The 25,386-nt window shown below is 39.0% G+C and overlaps 1 protein-coding gene across 2 annotated transcripts in view; it reads left to right on the top strand.

Annotated features, from left to right (window-relative positions):
- Positions 1 to 24,195, top strand: part of Neil3 (nei like DNA glycosylase 3) — a 52,218-nt gene extending 28,023 nt beyond the window's left edge. For both annotated transcript variants that reach the window (XM_028879121.2, XM_037211738.1), the window contains 8 exons: positions 2,683 to 2,817; positions 3,827 to 4,040; positions 5,396 to 5,470; positions 7,036 to 7,202; positions 13,331 to 13,500; positions 14,914 to 15,334; positions 21,716 to 21,890; positions 23,748 to 24,195. In XM_028879121.2, the coding sequence (XP_028734954.1) occupies positions 2,683 to 2,817; positions 3,827 to 4,040; positions 5,396 to 5,470; positions 7,036 to 7,202; positions 13,331 to 13,500; positions 14,914 to 15,334; positions 21,716 to 21,890; positions 23,748 to 23,930 (1,540 nt within the window). In that variant the 3' untranslated portion in view covers positions 23,931 to 24,195. The remainder of the gene's footprint in view (positions 1 to 2,682; positions 2,818 to 3,826; positions 4,041 to 5,395; positions 5,471 to 7,035; positions 7,203 to 13,330; positions 13,501 to 14,913; positions 15,335 to 21,715; positions 21,891 to 23,747) is intronic.
- The last annotated feature ends 1,191 nt before the right edge of the window (positions 24,196 to 25,386 follow it).

The raw sequence follows: 25,386 nt of genomic DNA, 5'->3' as shown, positions 1-25,386 counted from the left end.
TGCACGTTCTTCCTGTTCTTTTGAAGGAGGGTGAGTTCTTTTATTCTTTTTCCTAGCTGCTGTTGTTGTCTTGAGACTAGTCTCACTGTGTAGCCCCGGCTGTTTTGGAACTCACTGTGTAGACAGGGCTGGCCTCGAACTCACAAAGACCGCTTGTGTCTGCCTCCAAGTGCTGGGATTAAAGGCACGGGCCACCACCCCTGGCCCTATCACTATTTATTCTTGGTTTATATTCCGGGTCTTTACATGTCTTGCAAACTTGTCTCCTACTCTGCAAACATTTTAAACATTAATAATTAATGCTGAACATTAAAAAAAGAGAAGGAAGACGATCCTGCTCTTACTGTTGCTGCATGGCTGACGGTGTGCTTTCTCCTTGACTCTGCTCCATTTGCTGCTCTCAGCCACCTGGGCAAATTCACGGTCCAGGATCTCCACTCTCCCTTCCCTAGCTGTAGATCACTGTTGCTGTTACCCTATGAAAGTCTTCAGATAGACCAATGGAGGAGGCGAGGTTCTCATTTCTTCTCAACAGGCCTTGGTGTGGACCATAGGGTTGTTCAGTCCAGCCTTTTCATGAGTCTCGACATGCCTCTCTCTTGTCATCTTCCCTTTTCTTCCTAGGAGTCTCTGCGATGGCGAGTTGGCTTCCAGTTCATCTCCAGGGACGATAGCTTTTGTTTCCATCTTCTAAGCGGTTGCTCTTGGGGTCCAGATCTTCCCCTTTCTCTTCCCTAAGGAGATTCTCTGCTGGATTCTGTGCCGAAGTTGGCTTCCAGGTTCATCTCCAGGGACCGATAGCTTTTGTTTCCATCTCATTCTTGCTAACGCTCTTTTCTACATGGTGGCTTCCTCTTAAAAGGTTCCTGTCTTATCCAGGCTTTTACTCTTGTGCATCAGGGCCAAACACACTGCTTGGCAGAGAGGTGTCCTGAGCCCTCTGCACATACAGGCGCTATTGGATGCTACCCCCTCAGCTATACCTTTCAACACTTCCGCTTCATGTTAGAGAAGTTCCAGAAGCAGACAGGGTTTCTTAGGATGCTCCAGGGTTCAAAAGGCAGCCCTTTTCCGTCTCCTGACCTGATGCCTCCTTTTCATGCCCAGCTCCTCCATGCGTGTAGAGGTTATAAATCATCACATTACCCCACACGTGATATTTAAAACTTCGCTAAAAAATTAGCTTTGCTACTTACCCATTTTCTTAATGGTGGCTTCCTCTTAAAATCTCTTTCCTGAATGTAATAGGGGCCCATGAACTGACATTTAGAACAATCAAACACATGTGATGTCCTCAAAGATTTTCATGATGCCTATATATTCTTACTCTAAAAGGTAAGTAGCAATACACATGACATTTGTTTGTTGCTTGGAGCTTAATCATCACAATAGTTAGCTATTTAATAATATAAATGCAAAGGAATACAAGATAGAGTCGTTTGATGTGCATTTTGCCCCTAAATTGAATGTATTTACAAGACAAAGGTGTACTTGCTTTGTTCATAGTTCTTATTGGGGCTACTCCTGCCTTCCACTCGGGTCTTAACCTTTGAGGTGTTTGATGTGGATGTGGTTTCATTATGGAAAGTGATTTAGAATCCACTTTATGAGCCGTGCAGCTGAAAAGATTTTAGATATGATGGCTTCTGGGCATGACAGTTGTACACCTTTCACTGGGGCTGAGCCTCCATAAGCTAAATTATGAAGTACTTACAGGTACCCATTTTTCCTGTCAAGAACTATGGGGCATGTAAAATTCATTTATGATTGATAGTAGGGCACACAGAGTTTAAAACCCACATTTTAAAAGTTAGACTTGTTAACCTTGTACAATACTGTAACGTGGTGCTTTGGAATTAGAAGTGCACAGCAGTAACACTTGCTGCCAAAAGAACCGTATTTATTAACTCAACAAAGCTGTAAGGAAACATTTGAAAGGCAGGACGCAGCATTTCATCTTGAGGATAATTTTTGATCTTCATCAGAGGTCTCACAAAAATCACTTCTTTTTAACTGGACATGCTAATCAATTCTACAAAATCTGAAAGGTTATGAATTTTTCATCACTCCATTGTAGCTTTGAAGTTAACTGTAAATATTTATAAATCCATTCTTCCCGATATATATAAAAGTAAATGAAAAATGAAAGGAATTGGACAAGTTTTTGACGTATCCTCCCTCCATTTATGTCTATCACAAATCTCTCTCTGTGTGTGTGTGTGTGTGTGTGTGTGTGTGTGTGTGTGTGTGTGAAATGTCTCAATGCTTAGCTCAGACAGAGGGGAAGAGAAGCGTATATTAAACTGTAGACCTTGTTTTACAAATCTTCCAATTCACTGTAGCTAAGCTAAGGAATCTGAATGTTCGTGGCTTTGTAGAATATATAAACAAAACATAATCAATTTTTAGGTTTATGCTTTTGAATAAGTAAATGTGGAAAGATGCTAGACTGTTCTGTGAACAAAGATATTTTATCTGACTCGGAGGAGCGGGGAACAGTTATGTTCTTTTGGGCTAAGTGTTGGAACCTTTACAATTTCTCTAGGAAGTGATTTTAGCAGTTTAGCTATCTTTAAAAGTAACTATCCTGTGTAACATTAGTTTGTTTATAATTTCTAAAAAGCAATTGACGCAATGCACGATATGCTTCTATTACTCAAAAATGGGCTGGCTCTGTTTCAGGATTCATTTTGGGATGAAAGGCTCCATCTTGATTAACCCACGTGAGTCTGAAAACAGAGGTGGGGATTCTCCAACTCTCCAAGTGCAGCTCACCCGTGACTTGATCTGTTTCTTCGACTCTTCAGTCGAACTCAGGTAAAAAAAAAAAAAAAAAAAAAAAAAAGGAATTTTTAACTATTTAATAAAAAAATAAAAATAAGATACCAGGACAAGGAGTAGAGTTGTTTTTGTAACTGGACTTGACTTTTGACTTTTGTTTCATTTTTTGGTTAAATAACAGAAGAACTAGCAGAGATGCTAAAATTTTAGCACCGAGAATAAAGATTCTGAGAAAGGCACTTTGTGCTTTAGCTGCCACACAGCAAAGCAGGGATCTGCAGTTTGGTTTCCGCATCACACATGTTAGTTAACACACACGTCATAATCCACAAAATGTCGTTGTAAAGGAACCTTCAAATGTCATTATTCGGGTCATCACTGTTTGTGGGGGTCCTCTTGCTCTGTTGACCGTTGGCCACCAGGTCGAGAGGGAAAAGAGGCAGAGGGAATAGCAGAAAGCTTTGTATGCAGCCCATGAGCATGAACGGAGACAGCCCTCCAGGAGACAGACTTCCGTGAATCCGCTCAACTTTCTTCCAGAGCATAAGGAATATATAGGAGTGGGGAACGTCGGGACGAGCCCTAATTTGAATTAAGTGGCACACTGCTATCACAAGGCTTAGTATGTGGCAGTAATGTCCTATAGCAGAGCTCCTTAGAACAAGTCTTCTTAGCAGGGATCTGTGCCATGGGTCAAGCTAAAGGTGATTTGGGCATCTAGTTTAGAAACAGGCATCTGGTTTAGAGACAGCTTTCGGATAAGGTCAGCCCTCCAGGCCCAGGGACATTCTCCAGATAAGGGCAGGTCAAGAGCAAGAAGCTTTACTAGAGAGGGAGGGGTTCCATATTGCTGAGCTTAGAGAAAAAAACACTGCTAGGCTTATGGCGGACTGTGACCTCTAACCAGCCAGCGATGTATTCCAGCAACTGTTCACCCAAAGAATTCATATGCCGTAAGTGTTTGCATTTATATCAAAGCCCATTTAATGAATCTGAACTTAGAAGGCGGACTTATGATTCATGTGTTCTATACCTCTTCCTATAGGAATTCAGTGGAAAGCAAACAGAGAATAAGAATGATGGAAGAACTGGACGTGTGTTCACCGAAGTTCAGCTTCTCAAGAGCAGAAAGCGAAGTTAAGAAGCAGCAAGGTCGGATGCTCTGCGATGTGGTCCTGGATCAGAAAGTGCTGCCTGGTGTAGGGAACATCATCAAAAATGAAGCTCTCTTTGACAGTGGTCTCCATCCAGCTGTTAAAGTATGAGTATTCCCAAATTTGTTTCCAACTTGTTTCTAAATACGTAAGGATCCGGTGTGAAACAGAAAGCTGGGCTTAGCGACATATCTCTACCTACTCCAGGCATCTCTTAAGTCTTGGCTTTAGGAGTCAACTTCTTGGTGTGGCCATCTCTGACTCCCTGTTAGAACTGCGGTGTCTCAATCCCTACCCTCTGTAATCCTTAGCTTGCTTTGATTTTATTTTCCCCATACCTTGTGTTGGTTTTACTTTCAGAGATATTTTACTCATTATATTTAATGCTTTAAAAAAAAAGTGTCTCTTCTCCAGCTAGAATGTCACCCCTAAGGAGGGTAAGTGATGTTTCACTGAAATAGGGAAATAGCACAGTGTCTAGCTTTAGAGAGATGTTTGTGGTATGTATGAATAAATAAATTAGGCTTACCATTTTTTTCCCTATCTGGCATATTAAATATATACTCTACACCACATGCGTGGATTCTAATTTATAGCTATGAATAATAGAAAAAAAAAACTCTTGGTGAATAAGAATGAAATTCAGGTAGCAGGGACTAAAGAATGAGCAGAGAGCAGAAGACAGAAAATTCCCAGTCCTTGTTCAATTAGCTTAGATTGGCGTGAAGGGAAAAGCAGTAGACTTTTCGAATGGGATACCAGGACAAGGAATGGATTCAGTTTTGTTGTTTTGTTCTCCAACTGAAGAGACTCTTGTTTTTCTGGGAGACAGAATTAGTTGAGAGGGGGTATGGAGAATAGGATTAACTGAGTAGGGTTCTGAGAAGGGAGAGACAGGAACGGGGCAGCATCCATGCAGACATTTGTTTCTAGGGAGGAAGTTGGCACTTAGGGCTCTTTCCCACATTTGTTCCTGTTAACTAAATCCAAACTGTATCAACTGTTTCTGCTAAGGAGAGCTTGTTACGTACAAGTCCACATAGACCTCTTTGTTTTGTGCATATAGTTTCTCTCGCTGATTTGGGTAAAATCCAAATCATTAGTAATTAAAATTTAAAAGAAACTAGTCCATGATAATATTAGGTTAGGTTCTGCTTTTTAACACTTAAAACAACTTGGTTCAATGCAGCAATACTGAAATAGGATCTTGACAAAAATCAGCTTTTGAAAAATCACGTGGGCTTCTTTGGAGAATGTTTTCTCAAAGAGAACCAAGGGTCTGGGAGATGGCCTGTCTAGCATATGAGATCCCAGTTTTGATCTCTGACATTGGAGTTAGTAAGAGAGAATGATAGAGAGAATGGGCATGAATTTTAAATCTGTTGTTAATTCTCTGTAAAAGAACTGTTGAGGTTTTGCTACAGTCACGAATAAATTATGAAATATTGTTTTGCGTTAAGGTGTGTCAGCTATCAGAGGAGCAGATCCACCACCTTGTGAAGATGATCCGCGATTTCAGCATTCTCTTTTATAGGGTAGGAAAGAATATTTTCAACCGCGCCTTCCTTACACCAGTGGTTTCCTCTTTTGACTTTGTCAGGGCGTTAAAGCTGCAGGTCGCCCTCTAGTGGTAAGAGGAAAGAGTTCTGGGGAGCAAGAGCGACATCTTAAAGGGCAATTGGTATCTTAAAATTTTAGGTCATAAGTTAATCTCAACACGCCTCACTCCGAATGTATTTAGTTATGCTTATACTAATTTAGATAGCAACTATGTTAGTATTTACTTGAATTCTTATTATATCTGGACATATAAAGCACAGACTTAATACTTAGGGGTAAACAGACTTGGGTTCATTCAGGTTTTACCAATGACTATGTGTGGTTTAGGTTATTTCGATAATTTAGGTTTTTTAAAATCTGATAAGAGATATTTCTGTCTGTACAGCAAAAGCTGTTCTAGAGATAACACAAGCACTCATTAACATGTTAGTTAGCAAGTTGTATAATGTTCATATAAACCTCAGTAAAAGTGGTTCATCTTTTAAACAAGGGGTAATAACTAAGCCCGTTTTCCCACCACAATTCAAACTGTGTGTTTTTACTGTGCTCAGAGATGAAGGGGTTATAATGGTCTTCATTAATTGACCTAAAGTTAATGAACCTCTTACAGTCCATGACTACCTTCAGTAATCATGGCAATTTTACAATGACCCATGCCCATTTATTCTTCCAGAGAAAAAATGACTATAGGAAACAGTCCATTTTGCCCACAGCAAATTGGGCATTTCACTACCATGCTCAAATTGGCATATGTTGTTTGTGTAGTTTCAGCCCGTATATAGTCATATTTCTGAATTTTTATGTTTTCATACTGCGGGTAGAAACCAAAGATATTCTCTCTGTAGGAACTTTCAACACTGAGTATAGAATAAAACTATGGCAGAAAAATCAAAACGTCTTTTGAAACAAAACTTATACCAAAATAGAGCATATTCTCTGTTAGGATAGTATTTGAGTTTTTATTTTCTTTTCAAGCAAATCTTTAGAGTTCAGAAAAAAAAAAAAAAAAAAAAAAAAAAAAAAAAAAAAAAAAAAAAAAAAAAAAAAAAAAAAAAACGTCCTTTATCAGGCCAACAAAGAAAATGCTCTCGTTAAATTTTATCCCCTAAAAATAACTTTTTTGGCCGTTGAAACTGAGTGAGTAGCTTCCTTGTTCTAAAAGCAATCAGATTTGAAGCTAATCTAGCCCTTTTCTTACAACCATGTAATTATGTTTAATTAAGAAAGCCTTAAAAGCATAAAAGAGATTTTAAAATATAGAACTTTTATATATCATTTAGATAAGAGGATAAAGCAGAGAGCAGCTTGGAATACTAATAAGTTAAAACATAATGACTCAATTATTTCATACAAATCTTATTTGATAGACATTACTAAATTTTGTCAATACCTTTTACTTTGATGAAAAATTATATGGAACTATGTACAAATTTTTGACATTTGCAGAGATGACTCAATTTTCTGAATATAGCTCTGTTCCCCATAACAACAGACTTGAGCATAAACAGACTAATTTTATGTATTTTCTTTTTTTTTTTAGTGTTGTAAAGCAGGATCTACCATTTCTAAACACTATACGGTTTATCAGCGTCCCAACTGTGGCCAGTGCCACTGCAAAATTACTGTGTGTCGCTTAGGGGAGAACAGCAGGATGACATATTTCTGTCCTCACTGTCAGAAAGAAAACCCTCAGTCTGTTCAAATATGGTAAGAAAACTCAGATTATCTCTCCAGTGGCTAATAATCTGAACATGTAACTGAAGGGCCGCCAGACTACTGATCGCACGTAGTTACCACAGAACAAAGAGATTGAAAACATGTATGGAAAATGACTGCCAAGGCATGGTGAAAATGATTGTCAGACCCAGAGTCAACACGTTAGACCTAGAACCAGAATTATTTGTTTTTAAAGTTAATAAGAATTGTGACGGGTCTCGTTTGAAGAATGATTGCAAGCAACTCCAAACCAAATCTTTGAAATTTCGGCATTGGGAAAGTTGGGATAGAATAAGTTAGATTTTTGAACGAGGTGTCAGTACAGTGCCCGCCCGGGACATTTCATGGGCCACATGACAAGATGGGTAATGGCCGAGGGTTACCAGCGTGGTATTTTTAGGTGAAGCATAAAATGCTCAGCGCAGTGAGACTAGAAGCAGAAATGAACCGAGACCTGAGCTTTGGTGACCTATTGCTTTTGAGTGGGAGCAGACAAAATGATGTGATTGCAAATAGGAAGAAATAGGCCTTACTGAGCTGTGCAAAACCCGAGGAGGAGGGTGAGTCATTATTCTGTGGAGCGCATAGAGGCACGCCTTATGTTTTCATAAATATATCCACATGCACTGACTTGCTCTTTTTCCTTCCGTGTTCTATTTCTGTATAACTCCTACTCTGCCTCCCAAGTATCTTATATCTCCTCCTGTCCACCTGTTTTATTATAGGAACCGTCATCAGATAGCTAATTGTATTGATCGTGTGGGTTTCTGATTTTATTTTTCATGGGACAGTTATATGTGTATTTGACTCCATGCACTTAACACAGTATCCAGTTCATAGAAAACCTTCACTGTATTTGTCTGTTGAATAAATGATTAATGTTCTGTGTTTGTCTACATCTATAGCTCCTTCCAGCTTTTGAGATTGAAAGTTTTCCTTTTTTCTTCCAAGTAGTCAGTAAAAGATATTTAACCATATAAACAAGATATTTGTCAATTCCAAAGGGTTTGAAGATGAGGCTTAAAGACTCATAGAGTTCCTGAAAGAGATTTAGATTTACTTGTTAGCTCTGCTGAATTAGAACTGTCATGGGCTGCGTAATCCCTTTCCTCTATCCCACCCTAATCCTGTTTTTTAAATTAATTTATTTATTTTTAATGACTTTTTATTTATTTTTTTTACATCCTGACTTGTTTCCCTTCCTTCCTCTCCTCCCAGCCCCTCCCCCATCCACTCTGTTTCTATTCAGAAAAGGGCAGGCCTCCCATAGATGTCTACCAAACATGGCATATCGAGTTGCGGTAAGACTTGGCACCTCCCCTCAGATTAAGGCTGGACAAGGCAACCCAGTATGAGAAATAGGGTCCCAAAAGCTGGCAAAAGAGTTAGAGACACCCTCTGCTCCGACTGTTACGAGTCCCATAAGACCAAGTAATACAACTGTAACATGTGCAGAGTGCCTAGGTCAGTCCCATGAGGACTCCCTGGTTGTCAGTTCAGTCTCTGTGAGCCCCTATGAGCCCAGGTTACTTGACTCTGTGTTTTCTTGTGGGGTCCTTGACACCTCTGGCTCCTTACCATTCTTCCTTCCTCTCTTCTGCAAGATTCCCCAAGTTCTGCCTAACGTTTGGCTGTGGATCTCTCCATCTGTTTCCACCAGTTACTGAATGAAGCCTCTCTTGAGTATTGAGTAGAGTAAATTGGACAATTGGAGTATAGCAAAGTATCATTAGGCATCATTATACTGACATTTTTTTTTCTCCATTCATGTTTGGTTTTATCCTAGGTCTCTGGTCTATCCAGCCTTTGGGTCCTGGTGCTCCAGGCAGTGTCGGGGGGTGGACTCACTCTTCTGGAATAGGTCTCAGGTTGGACCAGTCATTGGCTGGCCACTCCCACAATTTCTGTACCACCTTTACCCCAGCACATCTTGTGGGCGGGACAAACTGTAGGTCCAAGTTTACGGGAGTAAGTTGGTGTCTCAATCCCTTCACTGGAAGTCTTCTCTGGTTATGGAGATGGCCAGTTCAGGCTCTGTGTCCCCTATTGCTAGGAGTCTTTGCTAGGGTCACCCTCGTAGATTCCTGGGAGTTTCCATTGCACTAGGTTTCTAGCTCATCCTATAATGCCCCCCTGTTTTCCAGTATTCTCCCTGTCTGGCACCTCCACCTGGTCCCTCCTGTTCCCTTCCCCACATGCCCCCAGTCCACCCTCAAAGTCTATTCTATTTTCCCTTCCCTGGGAGATCCAAGTATCCCCCCCTTGAGCCCTTATTATTACTTAGCTTTTCTGTGAATTGTAGCATGGTTATTTTTCACTTTACAGCCAATATCCACTTATAAGTGAAAACATATCATGTTTGTCTTTCTGGGTCTGGGTTACCTCAGTCAGGAGGATATTTTCTAGTTCCATCCATTTGCCTGCAAATTTCCTGATGTCGTTGTTTCTAACAGCTGAGTTATACACCATTGTGTAAATGCACTACATTTTCTTTATCCATTCTTTGGTGGAGGGACATCCAGGTTGTTTTCCAGGTTCTGGCTATTTTGAATAAAGCTGCTGTGAACATTGTTGAGCAAGTGTCCTTGTGGTATGGTGGAGTATCCTTTGCATATATGCCCAGGAGTGGTATAGCTGGGTCTTGAGGTAGATAGAGCCCTCTCCTCCATCCCATGCTAATCTTGTTTTATATACTGGCTTACAGTTTAACACTCTGGAGAATCATTCGCACAAGATAAATACATGAATAGCTTTTAAAGTTTGAAAACCAATACTACTTACCCCATTTTTAAGATTTCTGTGAATAAATACAGTCTTTATTTCTACTAAATATCTGGGCACTTTTTATATTAACTAAAAATTTTTTGTTTTAATTTAAAGTTATTTCAAGATTTGAGGTTAGAGCTTGGTGGTAGCATATTCACCTAGCAATGCTTCAGTCGCATGTCAATCCCCAGGTGCTGGAGAACTCTGCAAAGAGAGAGGGAGAGGGAGAGAGTATTTCAAGATGACTTAAAGAAGCCTGTATAGATCAAGAGCAATGATCCAAATGGTTCTCCACACACAAAAATCTCCCAACCCCATTAACTCTCATGAAGCCTTCCCAAATGTTCTGATTTCTGTTGATCACATACATCCCTTTTAAATGCTGATATAATTTATTCTTGGCTCTTAATATTCAGTCAGCAGAACCTACATATGTGACTGTATTAGGTGAAACTGACTCTTTTATAGTCTTATAAAGTTTTGCTTTTTAATTTTTATGATGTATTATTTACTTTGGTATTATGTGCAACCTCTGGGAATGCAAAGCAGAATGTCACACACCCCTCAGAGTTCTCAGGTAGTGAGGTGGGAAATCGGTACGTTTGGTTAAAGCACGGCGGTGAAGGTGCTGGGGAGGACTGTATTTATTTTAATGACAAGGGAGCTCTAGAGGAGAGGCGGCAGCAGATCTATCTGGGAAGAAAGGACAAGTCATCTTTCTCAGCTTAGTGTGGACAGAAGTAGGGATTCATCACCTCTAGAAGGGAACCAGAATGTGGGGAAGACAGGGAGGAAACAGCTTGTTTATTTAGAGACTCACACAGGCGAGTGTTCAGGGGTTTCGTTCCTGTGTAAGGAAGGACACATCCATAGCGCGCTGACCATGGCTTTCTGTCTAGAATAGAATAGAACTGTAATTGGTTGCAGGTTACTGAGAACTTAGTGTGATCTACAAGCAAGTTCTTACCGTGGGTCTCGCCTGTCAGGAGGGTGGAACAACTTGAGAGCATTTAGAAGACATGAAGAAACCCTATGGTGACTTAGTCTTGCTATGATAAGCTGCTTTGGGGATTGATTGCAGTTGCCATGTACAAAATATAGGCTAAAGGGGCCATATAGTCAAATGAATATTGGGGTAGTTCCTAGGCTTAGCTGAAGGCTATAGGAACCAGAGCCTCGGGACTGGTGACCCCGATATCCAGTGCTGTCACAGTGTGCTCCGGGCAAGCAGCTGGTCTTAATGCCTCCATCTCCCCAGCTTCTCCACCTTACGCTGTTAGAAGCACGTACCAAGCTGCAGAAGATTAAGTTTAGGATTTGCTGATGGACTGGGTGTAAGATGTCAAGACATGTTAGGGTGAAGGGTAGAGTTTTGTCCTGTTATGTTATGAAAATGCTTTACTGAAACAAAGTGGGAGGGTTATAGACTGGGGGGGGGGCTTGGGTTTTGTTTGTACTAGCGCCATGTGGGTTTTATGACAAGTGCCACACTTTCAGCATAAAGCAGGAGAAATTCGTTCACTCAAGTTGGGATGCCAAAAGCTTGAGGAATTTCATCCTGCCAACATAAAGTACTGACAAGTGTGCCTTCCTTCTGATGGTCCGGGCTCGGATCCACCCCTTGCTTCTTGGAGGCTCTAGTGGCTGCCGGCGTTCCTTGACAAGTGGTCATGTCACTGCAGTCTCTGGCTCTGCGTCACCAGTACCCTCTCCTTTTCTGTGTGTCAAGTCTGCCTTTCCCCTCTTTCTAGGACAGTACTTCCTAGGTCAATATCCTTAACTTCCCCTGCAAAAGACTCTTTCTAAATCAATATTTCCAGTTCTCCGATATTATGACCTGGTCTCTTTGGGAGATCCTCCTTCAGTCTCCTACAGCGTGGGAAGTGTGAGTTCTTGTCACATATCCATGAAGAGATAGGGAGAATTTATTACTAGGCAATGAAGGCATGGAGCAACAGCAGCAAAGAGATTCAAAAGCCTCTAGATGAAGTTAGGTACATCCTCTTATGATTACAATAGGAGAAGCTGATGATGATAAACCTTTGGGGCACACTGGGAATCTGAGGGTCACTTACATTGTGTTCAACTATGAACAAATGCAGCCTTCTGTCTTTCAGAGTATGTCATGGCCAGGAGTTCGGTCAGGGGAACAAATTCTGTAGGGTTACAGTTCCATACACATATTTGATACTAAGTGTGAGAAGTCAAGGTAAAGCTAGAGGAATCATGATGAGATGTAGCTTGCTTTCAGACTTCCTTGGGCTATTCATTATTTTACCAAACAAGCCTGGATGTCAGGGCTGGTGTGCTTGTATAGAAGGAGCAAGAAGTTACAAAAGTCAAGGCTCCCTTTGAGAGGCAGAGAACCTATGCTCTGAAAAGAATTAAGCTGCATAGGTTTTTCTGCAAGAGCTTTTCTGGGTGTTAACGCTTGGAATCAGTGGTGCTGCTATGGTACTGCTTAACTGCAGGGGACCCGGGACAGGAACAGTATTAGAGCTTTAGAAGGGCACTTTCTTGTCACTCAGTAGTGGCCAGTGTTTTCTGGGTACAGAATCATGATTTACATTTGTCACTAAAAGTCAAGTTTATCTTTATCATTTGTTTCTTAACCTATTAACTACATGTCTAAGAGTGATAACTTGGTAGATGTAAAAAGGGTTTGTGAGAACTAACACATAAATATCTTTTTTTCATCATTATGGATTAAGCAATCAACATATTGCTTAGCAAATACTATTAAAAACCTAGAATTTCTAGAATTTTATTTTCTGGAAACATGAAGTCATGTAAAGCTTTTCTCATTCCCTTTTTTATTTTTTTGTGTTTGTTTTTTGAGATTTTAGTGTAATTATATTTTTCATTTTGTTTTTGGGATTATAGTCTAATTATATCATTTCTTCCTTCCTTTCCTAGCTCCAAACCCTCCTGCATACTCTGCCTTGCACTCTTTCAAGGGCACGTCCTCTGTTTCATTTTTTTAATACTCTGTTTATAGCATAATCTTTTCTGTTTCTGATTTAATTGAATAAATAATATTTGCTTTGGAAAGTACTATTTAAAATATTTGCAAAATACTTCCTACTGGTTATAGCAAATGCTTTTAGCTAGCTTGTTTCTTGTTTTAAATACAGTACTTTTATAAATTTTATAAATATAAAATGTTTATTTTAGAATTTAGCAGCATGCAGTAGGGCTTAGGATATAGTTTTCGGATCTATCACTAGTGACCTCTAAATAATAAAAAACAGAATTGGGGTCCCAATGCTTCTACAACAGTTTCTAAAATATCCAGAATGGATAAGAATAAAGCATTAAGAATATAAATGATTGATTTAAAATTTATTTTACAGCAAACTGCCAACGAGAGAAGCTGTAATCAGCTGGACTTCAAGGAGAAAAGACTACCGTATGGACTCTGTGGCTAGGAAGTGTGAAGAACAGTGGTCCTGTGCGGTCTGTACCCTCATAAATAGACCCTCTGCTAAGGCCTGTGATGCTTGCTTGACCGCAAGGCCTGTTGGTAAGACTGACATTTTGAGTTCCTAAAGTTTGCAAGAAGATGCATTGTATTGTCAGGTATATATTTTACTCCACCTTGACATTCCATAACCAAGTGAAATGCTTTCTTTCTCAGATGTTTAGGGGGAATTGCCAGCCTTTTTATGTAAACTAGGCTGATAGTCTGTTGAAAATATTAAAATAAAGAAGAAGAAAAAAAAAAGACAGGGAGGGGAAACATGCTTTTCCTAAAACAGTATGTGCCTTTGTATCTCAAACCCTGAGATGATCACATCTGTTCTCTACTGTTTCTAATGAATTATTCAATAAAGCTTTGTTTTATGCAGATTTCAGCAACTTTCCAGTTTGTTATTCAGCCCGAGTGTTTCATAAATTGAAAGGGAAGAATTCTGTACGAATATCTTTGCAGGTGGAATTGGAAAAGGCTGAATTTTTTCTCTTCTTTCTCCTTCCTACCCCTTGTTATTAAAATCTTTACCCAGACAATTGTACTGATTTCATTGAAATCCTTCAAAATAACTCTTTATAGCTCCCAATCTCCCGCGCTCAGAGAATGTAAAACCTCAGAGGAAACCTGTGATTAAGAGCCATCTCACTGATGGGGCTCCCATTGTGTTCTCAAAGTGTTATTTCTTTCCCCAATTAGAGATGAGAAAGTTCGCTCTTGACTTAAGGACCCCTGCATTGTGTTAGCGGCTGTATTGTGTTTTGTTCCCTGGGCCTGTGAGGCGGGCATCACCCCTCCAACAGCTTTGCTAAGTCGCAGGAGGGACTGTACTTCCTTCACTATCAGTCACCCGAAAGAGAAGCTTGGAAAACTGTCTTAGTTTTCTGCATTTATTTCAGCATTCTGAAATGCCTTTATATGTCTTATCAACTCTTTCTTGTTAATATGAAGATACGTATCGTAAGCATAATACAGATCACATCATGATGCTGATTCCAAAATTCTACAATATTTGTTGAAACATATTCTCATCAACATCGAGTGTCTACAATTCTTCTTTACTAATCTTAAGTAAACTTTTCATTTGGTCCTGTCAATCATGAATGTTCCTGACCATACATTAGTCTCTAGCTGCAGAGCTGAGGCCTTCTGGGAGATCATTGTTAATTACCAATGCTAATTGCTTCTCCTAATATTAACAGAACTGATAGCTGAATAGTCTTTGGATATTTAAACATAAGAAAGCAAATACAAATCCTTGCTGGCACCATCTTTTGGTTCCTATAGGTTGTTGATATTTTATTTCCTAAGCCGATGATAACCCAACTGTAACTTGTTCAAGTGAGCTTGGTAACATGGTTGTGCATACTTGCTTAGTGTGATAACTAAAATTTTAAATCAGTTCTATTTCAAATAGTCGGTATATTATATTTCTAGAATACTGTAGAATTACTTATCTTTCTCCAGATTCCGTGCTCAAGAATGGAGAGAATCCCATTGACTTTAGCAATTTAGTGAAGTACCCATGTAATAACTTTGAGAACACACATACAGAAGTGAAGATCAACCGGAAAACTGCATTTGGAAGTACGACCCTTGTCTTGACTGATTTCAGTAATAAATCCAGTGCTTTGGCGAGAAAGAAAAGCCCAAACCAGATAAGAGGTGGGGAATTTCCAAACCTTCCTCCTACAGATGCATGCTATAGTGATCTACAGTACCCCTCCAAAGAAGGAACAAAGTCTATAACTCAGCCATCCAACAAGGTAAACATATCGCCTACAGTGTGTGCCCAGTCTAAATTATTTAGTTCAACACATAAAAAATTGAAGACAGCTCACTCTTCAGAAGCAGACCTTAAACATTACAACTCTGGACTTTCTAACAGGTATGATGTTTCTAACTTTGGTCTTCACAGTATTTGCGTTAAATTTTTGTTGTTATTGTTTGAAGTATTTTTAAGATCAGTAAGGCATTTGTATTGCACCCAGTTCTAAGAAGGCAGAAAATCCATCCATTGCTATGAAAGTTAAATTGCTTTTAGTAACATAAGCATTGAAAAATTATTATAATAATTTGCTTGCTTTTCTTTCTCTAGCTAATCGATGTTAGAACGGGAAAGAAAGGGAACAGATTTTCCTGCGACTCCAACAAGTATTTTTTTTTTTCATCTTTTCCTGAATATAACCATATGTTCAGTATGACATATTTGGAAAATATCAGAAAATATATAGAAAACTATTTAAAACACCCACAATCATACCAATTATCTGCTGATGTTTTATGTATAGCTATTCCTTGGTTGCCAAGGTAGCTGTATCCCAGTAAGCCTGTTGTAAGTGGAAAATGCATTACCTGCACCCAACCTTAACATCAATCTAACTGTACACGACACTGTAGGGTCCCAGCTCTCTCCCTCATGTCATGTGCCTGATTGGGAGTTAGAGCTTGTCAATCATTGAGAGAAATTATTAGCCTTCGTGCCACTAGCCCAAGTAAAGACCAAAAGTTGAGCTCTGCCTTCTACTGCATACCTGCTTCTGCTTCACCATGGAAAAGTCCAAGCCTTGTGAGGAGCACTGTCATCTGCTGGGGCCCAAGCATTTCTTCCCAATGAAGCAAAGTTCTGAGGGAAACCGTCATATACAGAAGTTTAGTGTGTGTCCTCTATTTTAAAAGAGAAAAACCCAAGATACCTTTGGCTGCATTTCTGTTTAAAAAAAAAAAAAAGTAGTTATTATCTGTGGTCATGTGGGATTTTCTTTCTTTCTTTCTTTCTTTCTTTTTTTTTTTTTTTTTTTTTTTTGCTATTTTAACCAAAAATTCCCAAAGAGCATCCATGCTGTTTTTGTATCTGAAATGAAAGTTACAATTCCTGCAAAGTACCACACATACCAGTGGTGTTTTATGAAACTACCAGCGACACGACATGGCCAGGAGAAGATCCCCAATTGTTAGCTGGGCTGTAGACCTCCCTGTTGACCTCCTTCCCTCTCCTTGCCTAGGTTTCCTATCACAGTCCCATAAGCATCTCTCAGAGAACATCTTTCCACATTTTTTCCCCAGATTGCTTCATCACGAATCAGTTGCTTTACTTATACATAGCATTTTGATTTTTTAAAAGATTATTAATGTATTTGAAGCAGGGTGGTGTGTGGAGGTGAGAAGACAGTTTGCTGGAGTCTGTTCTCTCCTTCCACCCTGCAGGTTCTAGGAATCGTGCCCAGGTTTTCAGACTGGCATCGAACACTTGCCCACTGAGCCATCTCACTGATCCTTTGTAGCATTTTTAAATATAGATTAAAATAAAGCAAATAATGTCTTTTTCCCCCTGCATGTCTTTTCTTAACAATGGAAGACAGTTACCATGGAACCTGAAGTAATCTCAGGGGAATTCGACATTTGTCCGTGTTCCTTTATCTGTGCTTATGGATGGGGGGATTCTACCTCTGGGCAGTGGGATGATGGACCGCCTGGTGAAACTCCTAATCCAAACTCTGTGAATCCTTAAAGCTTATTTCATAACAATTCTCAGACAGCTTTTGCCTAGTATATGCATTTATCAATAACTTTTTATCCTACCTCAAAATCTTCTATCATGAGTTAATCCTGATGATTTGAAAAGCTGATTTTTTTTTTTTTTGCAAAATATTTTGTTCATAATCACTTAACTGATATAACTGCTACTTGTGATATATCGCAATGAAGCTATGGAGGCCTGAACTTTTAGTTGATTAGCTAAATGCAACGTTTCCCTCTAGCCCTAATTGGTACCTCATGACAAAAATTGGGTAGGAGCTACATACAGTCTATGTTGGGAGGCTGTCCTGTAGAAGAAAATAGCTTTTAAGCAGTTTTTCTCTTCAGTGGTGTAACTGGAAGGAAGTGAAAATGACTGCTTTAAAATAGCGTGCCATTCACTGTGCCCAGATGAAATATCCTGGCATATTATTTTTTTCTTTCATACAAAACAAAACAAACAACATAAAACCACCAGACAATTTAACTAATGAATTAAGGATTAAAAAAAAAAACCATTAATGTAACCTTAAATTTAAACGATTTCTTCATAAGCTATTAACAGTAGAATCATATGATTAATCACAGTGCACAGCATTGCTTAGAAATGTTAGAGCCGCGCGCGCGTGCGTGTGTGTGTGTGTGTGTGTGTGTGTGTGTGTGTGTGTGTGTGTGTGTGTGTAATAGAAGAGCATCAGGAAGAAACCTCACAATCAATCCAGATCAACCAGCAGAGTAAATGTCATGTGATGAAATGAGTTCACCCAGCATCCCTTCTGCACCCAGCTACTCTACAAGGAAGAAATTGCAAATTACTATCATTTATTTCATTTTTCTCCTTGTCTGGCAGCTAGAGTGTTCCTCTCGTGGACAAGATGCCTAGCAGAGGCTCACCACAAAACACTGTTAAAACAGGTGCTCCACTCAGAATTTATAGCCAGTTTATTTTCTTTAATAATCATAGGGTAATTAATTTGACTTTTGTTCCCTTAATTAGCGATCTCTTTGCCATGCTGTTGCATGCTTATTTTTGGGTTGGTCTCTAAATATACTCGAATGTTATCGAGTTACCAGATGTTAAATCAGATCATCGAACCCATTTTTAAGCAGTTAACGATTAGCTTCTAAAACCAGTTTTATATCTCTGATCCAATTACTGTAAACACAGAAGAAACATGGTGATACATTTTCAAAGAAAGTGTGTGTTCTAGCTGGAATATCACACAAAGGGTCGCATGGGAGAGTAAAACGACGCCTTTGAAGTCATCCCCATTTTTCCCATGTCTGCTCCCATTAGTTGTTTGGAAGGTATATCTAATGCTTTGCAAGTGTTTCTTGTTTCACCTCTTGGAGTCCTCAGTTACCTCACTCATTTAATTTCTGTTTACTTTCATCTTTGAAATAATATTGGGTTATCAAATCTTCAGTTGGACTGGTTAATTCAAAAATTATTTCCAAGCAATATTTTTATTATAATAAATCATTCAATATAGAAATCAATAACTTAAATTAATGATGGATAGTATAAGAGTTTTCCACACAAGGATAATTATTATTATTATTTTTTGTTTTGTTTTATCAAGACAGGGTTTCTCTGCATAGTTTTAGTGCCTGCCCTGGATCTTGCTCTGTAGACCAGGCTGGCCTCGAATTCACAGAGATCCGCCTGGCTCTGCCTCCCGAGTGCTGGGATTAAAGGTGTGCATTACCGCCGCCTGGCTACAAGGACAATTTTTAATCTGTGTCTGATTTCTTTATTGTTAGTCCCTTTACTTTTAAGATATTAAGAATAGAACCCATGCGTTTTTACGCATGCCAGACAGCAATTTTATCTTTTTATTATTTGGGGGGAACTTGCTACGCTTCCAGCATTGTCCATGATCCTGATGATGCCTACTCCAGCAAACTACAGCCAGCAAGGACAGATTCAACAGACACCTGTTTGTGTGATGTTTCATTTCCATTTGTTTAGTTATTTTTGTATTAATAAACAATGTAATTGAGTAGTTGCCACAGACTCACAAGCTTAAAATGCATGTCTGAAAAGGTTTCGCCAAATCCTGGTCTACTATATTACTATGCCATTTATAAATCAATATTCAAATGATGAGTCTGAAAAGATTTTGCCAAATCCTGGTCTACCATATTACTATGCTGTTTATAAATCAATATTCAAATGATGAGCCTCATCGCCACAATAAAATTCAACTGTTCTTTACGCTAAATTTACCTATAAAATGCTCTGCTCCACTTTAGAAAGTTTCTAAATAATGATTGAAACAAAGAGAAACCGAGATATCCTCGATTGAGCAGAACACTTAATTAGGCCGGATAATGTTTTCCATCATAAACCAGAAGTTAGCTTGTGCATATTTAGAGCCGATGTGATGGATGCAGGTGGCAGGAGGAGCTTGGTTACATTAACTCCGCACTTCACAACTTAATGTGCATATGAATCACCTGGGAGCCTTGTTAGCAAGCAGATGCCACCCCAAAGGGATTTGGAGGAGGGGCGAGGAGTTCTGTGTGTCTGAGGAGCCCCTGAGTGATGCTAATGTTGCTAGTCGGTGGAACAGATTCTGGGTACGAAGGATAGAACATACAGCCAGCTTCATGCCAAAGACGACACAGAATGGAAGACACAGAATGCAAGACAAAAATGAAGAAGAGACAAGGCCCAGAGCCTACTGAGTCCTATCCTCTACTCCTGTACCTCAGAAAAGCTTCATGGGAAAAAAAAAATTTGATATCTCTCCTTAGGGCTGTAAAATTTTGAGTTAAAACCTAAGGCAAATGAATTAGGAAATGCCGGACTAAATGCTACCAAAGGCAGCACTTTAAAAATCATGAATAAAACTGTTGTACTGTTCTTCTTCTGTTCTGGGTGCTGTAGCTGAGGCCCCTCTCACAGCAGGTGTGGGCAACACTGAGTAAGCTCCATGCCGAGCCGCCCTTCTTTCCTTAAGCCAGGCTCTTGCTAAACTGACCTGGCTGGCCTTGAACAAACAAACCTCTTCTCCCATTCTTCTGAAGAACTGGAATTTCAAGCCTGAACTACCAGGGCCATCAGAAACATACATACAAACTGTGTATTTATGCATGCACATTTCCATAAGCACCTTTCCGTTTATGTCTGCTAATACCCTTAACCTCATTTTCTTTCTCCCTTAAATGTAATACTATTTGTGGCACCCCTTCCGTTTTGACATCTCTTGACTTCTCTGCAGCTGTATGGATTCTTAGCTTCTCTGGACGTTATAGATTTAAAGGGAGGGTGTAGGGAACAAAAGCCCGGCCCTTCAGGCTTTCCTATTCCCGATTTGGTGTGAACCATTATTCTAAAATATTAGTATCACCTACTGGCCACTCTGAAGAGAGAAACAGCAAAATCATACTGGTGAAATATTTAGTGATGAAACTATTAAATATTTAATAATGGCGAAATATTTAATGATGATAATATTTAATAATTATGCTGTCCATAGTGATGCCTCTAGCTACTTCCGTATCACACATAGCTGCTATATGAACATCCATATCTGTGCTTAAGTTCTATGCCAACAGATATTTTTAAAGTAATCTGTTTAATCCTATCTTTTATAAAGTTTAAGTCCATTTACACTACAAGTGAACAGTCGTATCCTCTGAACATTTCAATTAGGTACGCTGCTTGAAGTATCATTATAGAAACAAATACTGCAAAATTTAGTCTTGGAAACCATGGAAAAAGGAAAATACTCCTAATTTTTAGGTATTGAAGACATTTATTGTTGTTATTGTTAGAAATTTCCCACCATGTGAAAAGCAGACTATTTTACTGTGAAGAGAATTTTTGAAAGCAGGGATGTTATGCAGAGGTCCTGGTCTTGTTACAGTGGTTACATTTGTTATCTTTTGGCGCTGAGGCTGGAACCTACTTTGTCCATGCTAAGTACATGTCTACAACTTATGTAAATTCCTGTGTTCTTCTTTCATTGCCGTGATCACTTTTATTCTTTATATGTGTTACGTACAACATACAAGATATGGAAACTTAAAAATTATAATGAAACTTTTTTTTTTTCCAAAGAAGAAATTGCATATATAGCTGAAGGACAAGATCACCTCCTGGTCTTTGTTCACTGTGTGCAGACATGACCTCCAAACATTCTGGGTTTTAATTGTAGAGATGAAAGTCCCTTCTGCTAAGCTTTGTTAAATTCACATTTCTGCTCTTCCAAGCTGCTTGTTTCTTACGAAAATGTTATTGTGAGTCACATAGTAATCTTGATCAAAGAAAGGCGTAGAAAATTGTTTTGAAGTGGACAATAGATGGTCTCAAGATGGCCTCCTCGGTACAATGAGAATTTCTGCATATGAGAAAATAATTAGAGATGATTGTATCCCAGACTGCTTTGTGAGATAGGGTCCAGGTAGACTTATAAGAATATCTTAGAGGAAACAGAAGTGAGTGTTTATGCTGTAATATATGGTAAGGGGAAAAATGGAATATCAGAAGTGAAAACTTAAGAAAATCCAATAGACCACATAGAAATTCACCTTTTCTTTTTTCTTCTGGAAATTTAAGGTTTGTGCCTTTGACATCTAATGAGTTTCAAAATCAATTAGAATTGCTTGAAAACCCATTAAGAGCATAATAACCTAGAGTTGCCTCTTCTATAGGTGGAAAACTAAATGGATGGGGCCGGGTGGTATGAGTGACCCTTTTAGTGCTGCTGGACGACCATTATTGTGTGACCTGTCATTACAGTGAACTCCAAACCCGGACAGCGGATGATGCTCCCTCTGTAAATGCTGGCACCCCTCGGTGTAAGAAGCACCACCGCCCCTGTGTTCTCCGAGTTGTGAGGAAGAACGGAGAAAACAAGGGGAGGCAGTTTTATGCCTGTCCTCTACCCAGAGATGCACAGTGCGGATTTTTTCAAGTATGTGTAAAATTTCCCGTGCTTACTGTACCTCAAGTGAATTTTGTTTATTGTAATGTGACAAATATCAGTGCTTGCAGCTTTACTTATACATTCATTTATTTATTTACTTGCTTGCTTATTTATTTGTTTATTTATTTGAGACAGGAACCGCCCAAGTTCTAGGATTGCATTTACACACCACTCTACCTGGCTTTTCCTTTCCATTTTAAATGGCCATATTAGTATTCAGTGTAAAGCATGGGTGTTAAATAACTTAAAATAATAGTATTGTTCAGCAAATAATATTAATGCTAGAATAGCTATTGGATTAATAGGGAGTTTCATATTTGTAATTACAAGTGTATCAATGTTGTTCTTGATTCATAATGATAGGTAGGAAAGTACTGAGGCCAGATGTGGTGATTCACATCTGTATTCCAAGTACTGTGCAAGTTGAAACAAGAGGGTCTTGAGTTTGAGACCAGACTAGTATAATGAATTCCAGACTAGCCTGGATTGTGAAATCCTATAGCAAAAAGGAAGAAAGGAAGGAAGGCAGGCAGGAATGAAGGAAGGCAGGCAGGCAGGCATTAAGTCACTAAGAAATACTAAATAAGAATTCTTTAAAATCCCATGACTTATGCATTAGAGAGAGTACATGAGACAAGTCAGCATACATGGCAATAATCGCCTTGGGTTTACAATAACCTTAGTGAATTCTACTCTAAGTGTAACCTGGGGGTGGGGTGTGTGTGCAGAGGAGATAGGAATGACAGCCTGTGATAATCCAGCCCCAGGTGAGTCTTCGTATCTGGTGCAGGAGACAGGCATGTGTGTCCCTTCAGCCAGTCTCCCTGTCTGTTTTCCCCCGAGTGCACCATTCTCAACATTGTGATAATGTTATTCTGGTGATTAAAGACACGCTTTTCCCTAGTTATACTCCTTATGACACCTAGTAGAAAAAGGGAAATGTTGATCCGTGACTGTGCTGAAGCAGAACATTGCTGGTTCGTCTTATTGGGAAATAAGACACTGGTCTGTCTGTCTGGTGTGCGAACTTTCTTAAGGACATTCCCAGGTTAAATTCGATGATTTTAGGTCCTACACCTAAGATATGCTTCTGTCATACTAGATTCGTAGATTTCCTGAAGAAGCGTTTTAAATGTAATGGAAAATGGTGTTAGTAATTTTATAATGCTGATACTATCACAGCCTCCTTCATTCCTCTCTTGAGACCAAATAATGAGGAGTAGAGTGGCTTTTGCTTAATTTAGTCTGGGCAAGTACCTGTTGGGGTCTTCCTATTTCTAGGAGGCTAATGGGATGTAGTATTACAGTTATAACAAATATTTGATAATATTTTAACTAGAAATGATATATAGCCAGGACACTGGTGATAGCTTAATATCAAGATTCTGATAGTTCTCAGTTACTCTGAATAAAGGGAGGAACTTTTTATATGTTTTTAGATAAAGTGAAGTTTGATATTAGGACAACTTAGTGTGTGATTGAAGCAAATTTATAAATAAAATGCTTCTTATAGAATATGACATTTAAAAAGTGCAGCAACCACTGGGCAGTGGCGGCGCATGCATTTAATCCCAGCACTTGAGAGGGAGAGGCATGTGGATCTCTGTGAGTTCAAGGCCAGCATGGTCTACAGAGTGAGTTCCAGGACAGGCTCCAAACCTACAGAGAAACCCTGTCTCAAACAAACCAAAACGAAACAAAAAGTGCAGCAACTAATAGTTCACATCTATTTCACACTGTCACATTATAGTCACAGCAGTGAAATTAGTATCACATCAGACTGTCTGTGCCCATCATAACCTCATGCATTCCTTATACCCTGTCTTCTGTCTTCTTCTCCCTTAGTGGGCAGACTTATCCTTCCCATTGTGCAGACATGGCAAGCGCTCCATTATGAGAACTGTGCTGAAGATTGGACCTAATAATGGGAAGAAGTTTTTTGTATGCCCTTTTGAAAAAGAACAGCAGTGCAATTTTTTCCAGTGGGCAGAAAGTGGACCGGGAATGGAAATCATTCCAGGATGTTAATATTTTCACTTTTTAAAGAATGTCTGGCATATCAGTTTGTCAAACTCACAATGTTCAGTCCCTGTTGTTTAGTAGAAAACTTATAGAGAACCTATGGTACATATAAGTTAGGATGCTGTAGTACCTGAGAAGTATTCTTGGTTTAAATATGTCACCTTCTTTGTCATAATGAACACATTCTGTTTCACCAGGTGGACAGTACATTCCCTTTAATGTGTCTATTCAATACGTTTAATAACAATGATAATAAAGTATTCTTAGTATTGTTTTGGTCTCTCATAATTTCTTCGGTGAGCAGAAATTCCCTTGTTTTTAGGAGATTTTGTAATACATAACATTATAAGATATTCATTCTGTTATAGATATTAAGTTCCTATTAGATGCTAGAGATACACTGAAACCTTCAATGATTTTCAGTGTTTTCATAGAAAATTGTAGGAATCTAAACTAATATGATAGAAGTCACATGCAGTGGATTGATGTTTTCCTAATCTTGATTCTAATGTCCTTTGCTACCTTAAAAAGTAAATACATTTCCAAATCTTACTGTATTACTTTAATGATGACATGAAGTGTTGTCCAAAAGCCTTATTTTTTTTTTAATTTGGTGTGTGTTTGTGCGTGTGTGTGTGTGTGTGTGTGTGTGTGGTGTGTGTATGTGTGTGTGTGTGTGTGTTGTGTGTGTGTGTGTGTGTGAGATGATGATGATAAAACCTGATCCTTGCTCATGGATTATAACATAAACCTCCATTCCTATGTCATCATTTATTTTTAGTTTTGTTTTAGCATTCCTTTTTGTTTTTTTTATTTTTTAAGTTAGACCAACTGTGTTTTTCAAGGGGGAAAAAAAGCCTATCAATCTTAAGGTATTTTTGCATGTTTGTAGAAAAATCCTTCCAGAGAAGGGTCAATGCATTTTTTAAATAGGCAGCAAACCCTTTCTAGTCTACCATTAACTTGTCCATGCAGAACTATTGAAGTTAATAACTCATGAAATGATTGCCAACATCACATCACACTCGTACTCTTTTATGTGTTAACTCTGAACTGAAAAGGCAAAGATAGAAACAACCTAAGATCAATGATCATTCCCCCAAGAGCTCAATGAGGCAACAAATCTGTGTGACAAAGCAGGAGCCAAACTGGACAACTGCTTCTCTCAGCGGCTTGACATTAAGTAGAGAGTATGTGCCAGTAATGAAGAAAAAAAGCAAATGATGTGCAGCAGAGAGAAGAAGGGCCACCATCCAACGACTTCCATGATGTTCCAGTCCTAAAACGTACCGCTGAAAATAATACAAATACAATCAAAGTATAACCACAATTGGTTTATCACAATACACTTACATCCTTAGCTAGTAGGAAGTGTGTAGGAGAGTTTTACTGAGGAACACCAAAGACTCGGTTGGATAGACAAAACTCACTCCTATTTAGCAAGGCTAAATATTTATAATAC

This window comes from Peromyscus leucopus, chromosome 17, assembly GCF_004664715.2.
Source record: "Peromyscus leucopus breed LL Stock chromosome 17, UCI_PerLeu_2.1, whole genome shotgun sequence".
Taxonomy (NCBI): Eukaryota; Metazoa; Chordata; class Mammalia; order Rodentia; family Cricetidae; genus Peromyscus; species Peromyscus leucopus.
Note: the sequence above shows the minus strand (reverse complement) of the source record. Positions and strands in the feature narration are given on the sequence as shown.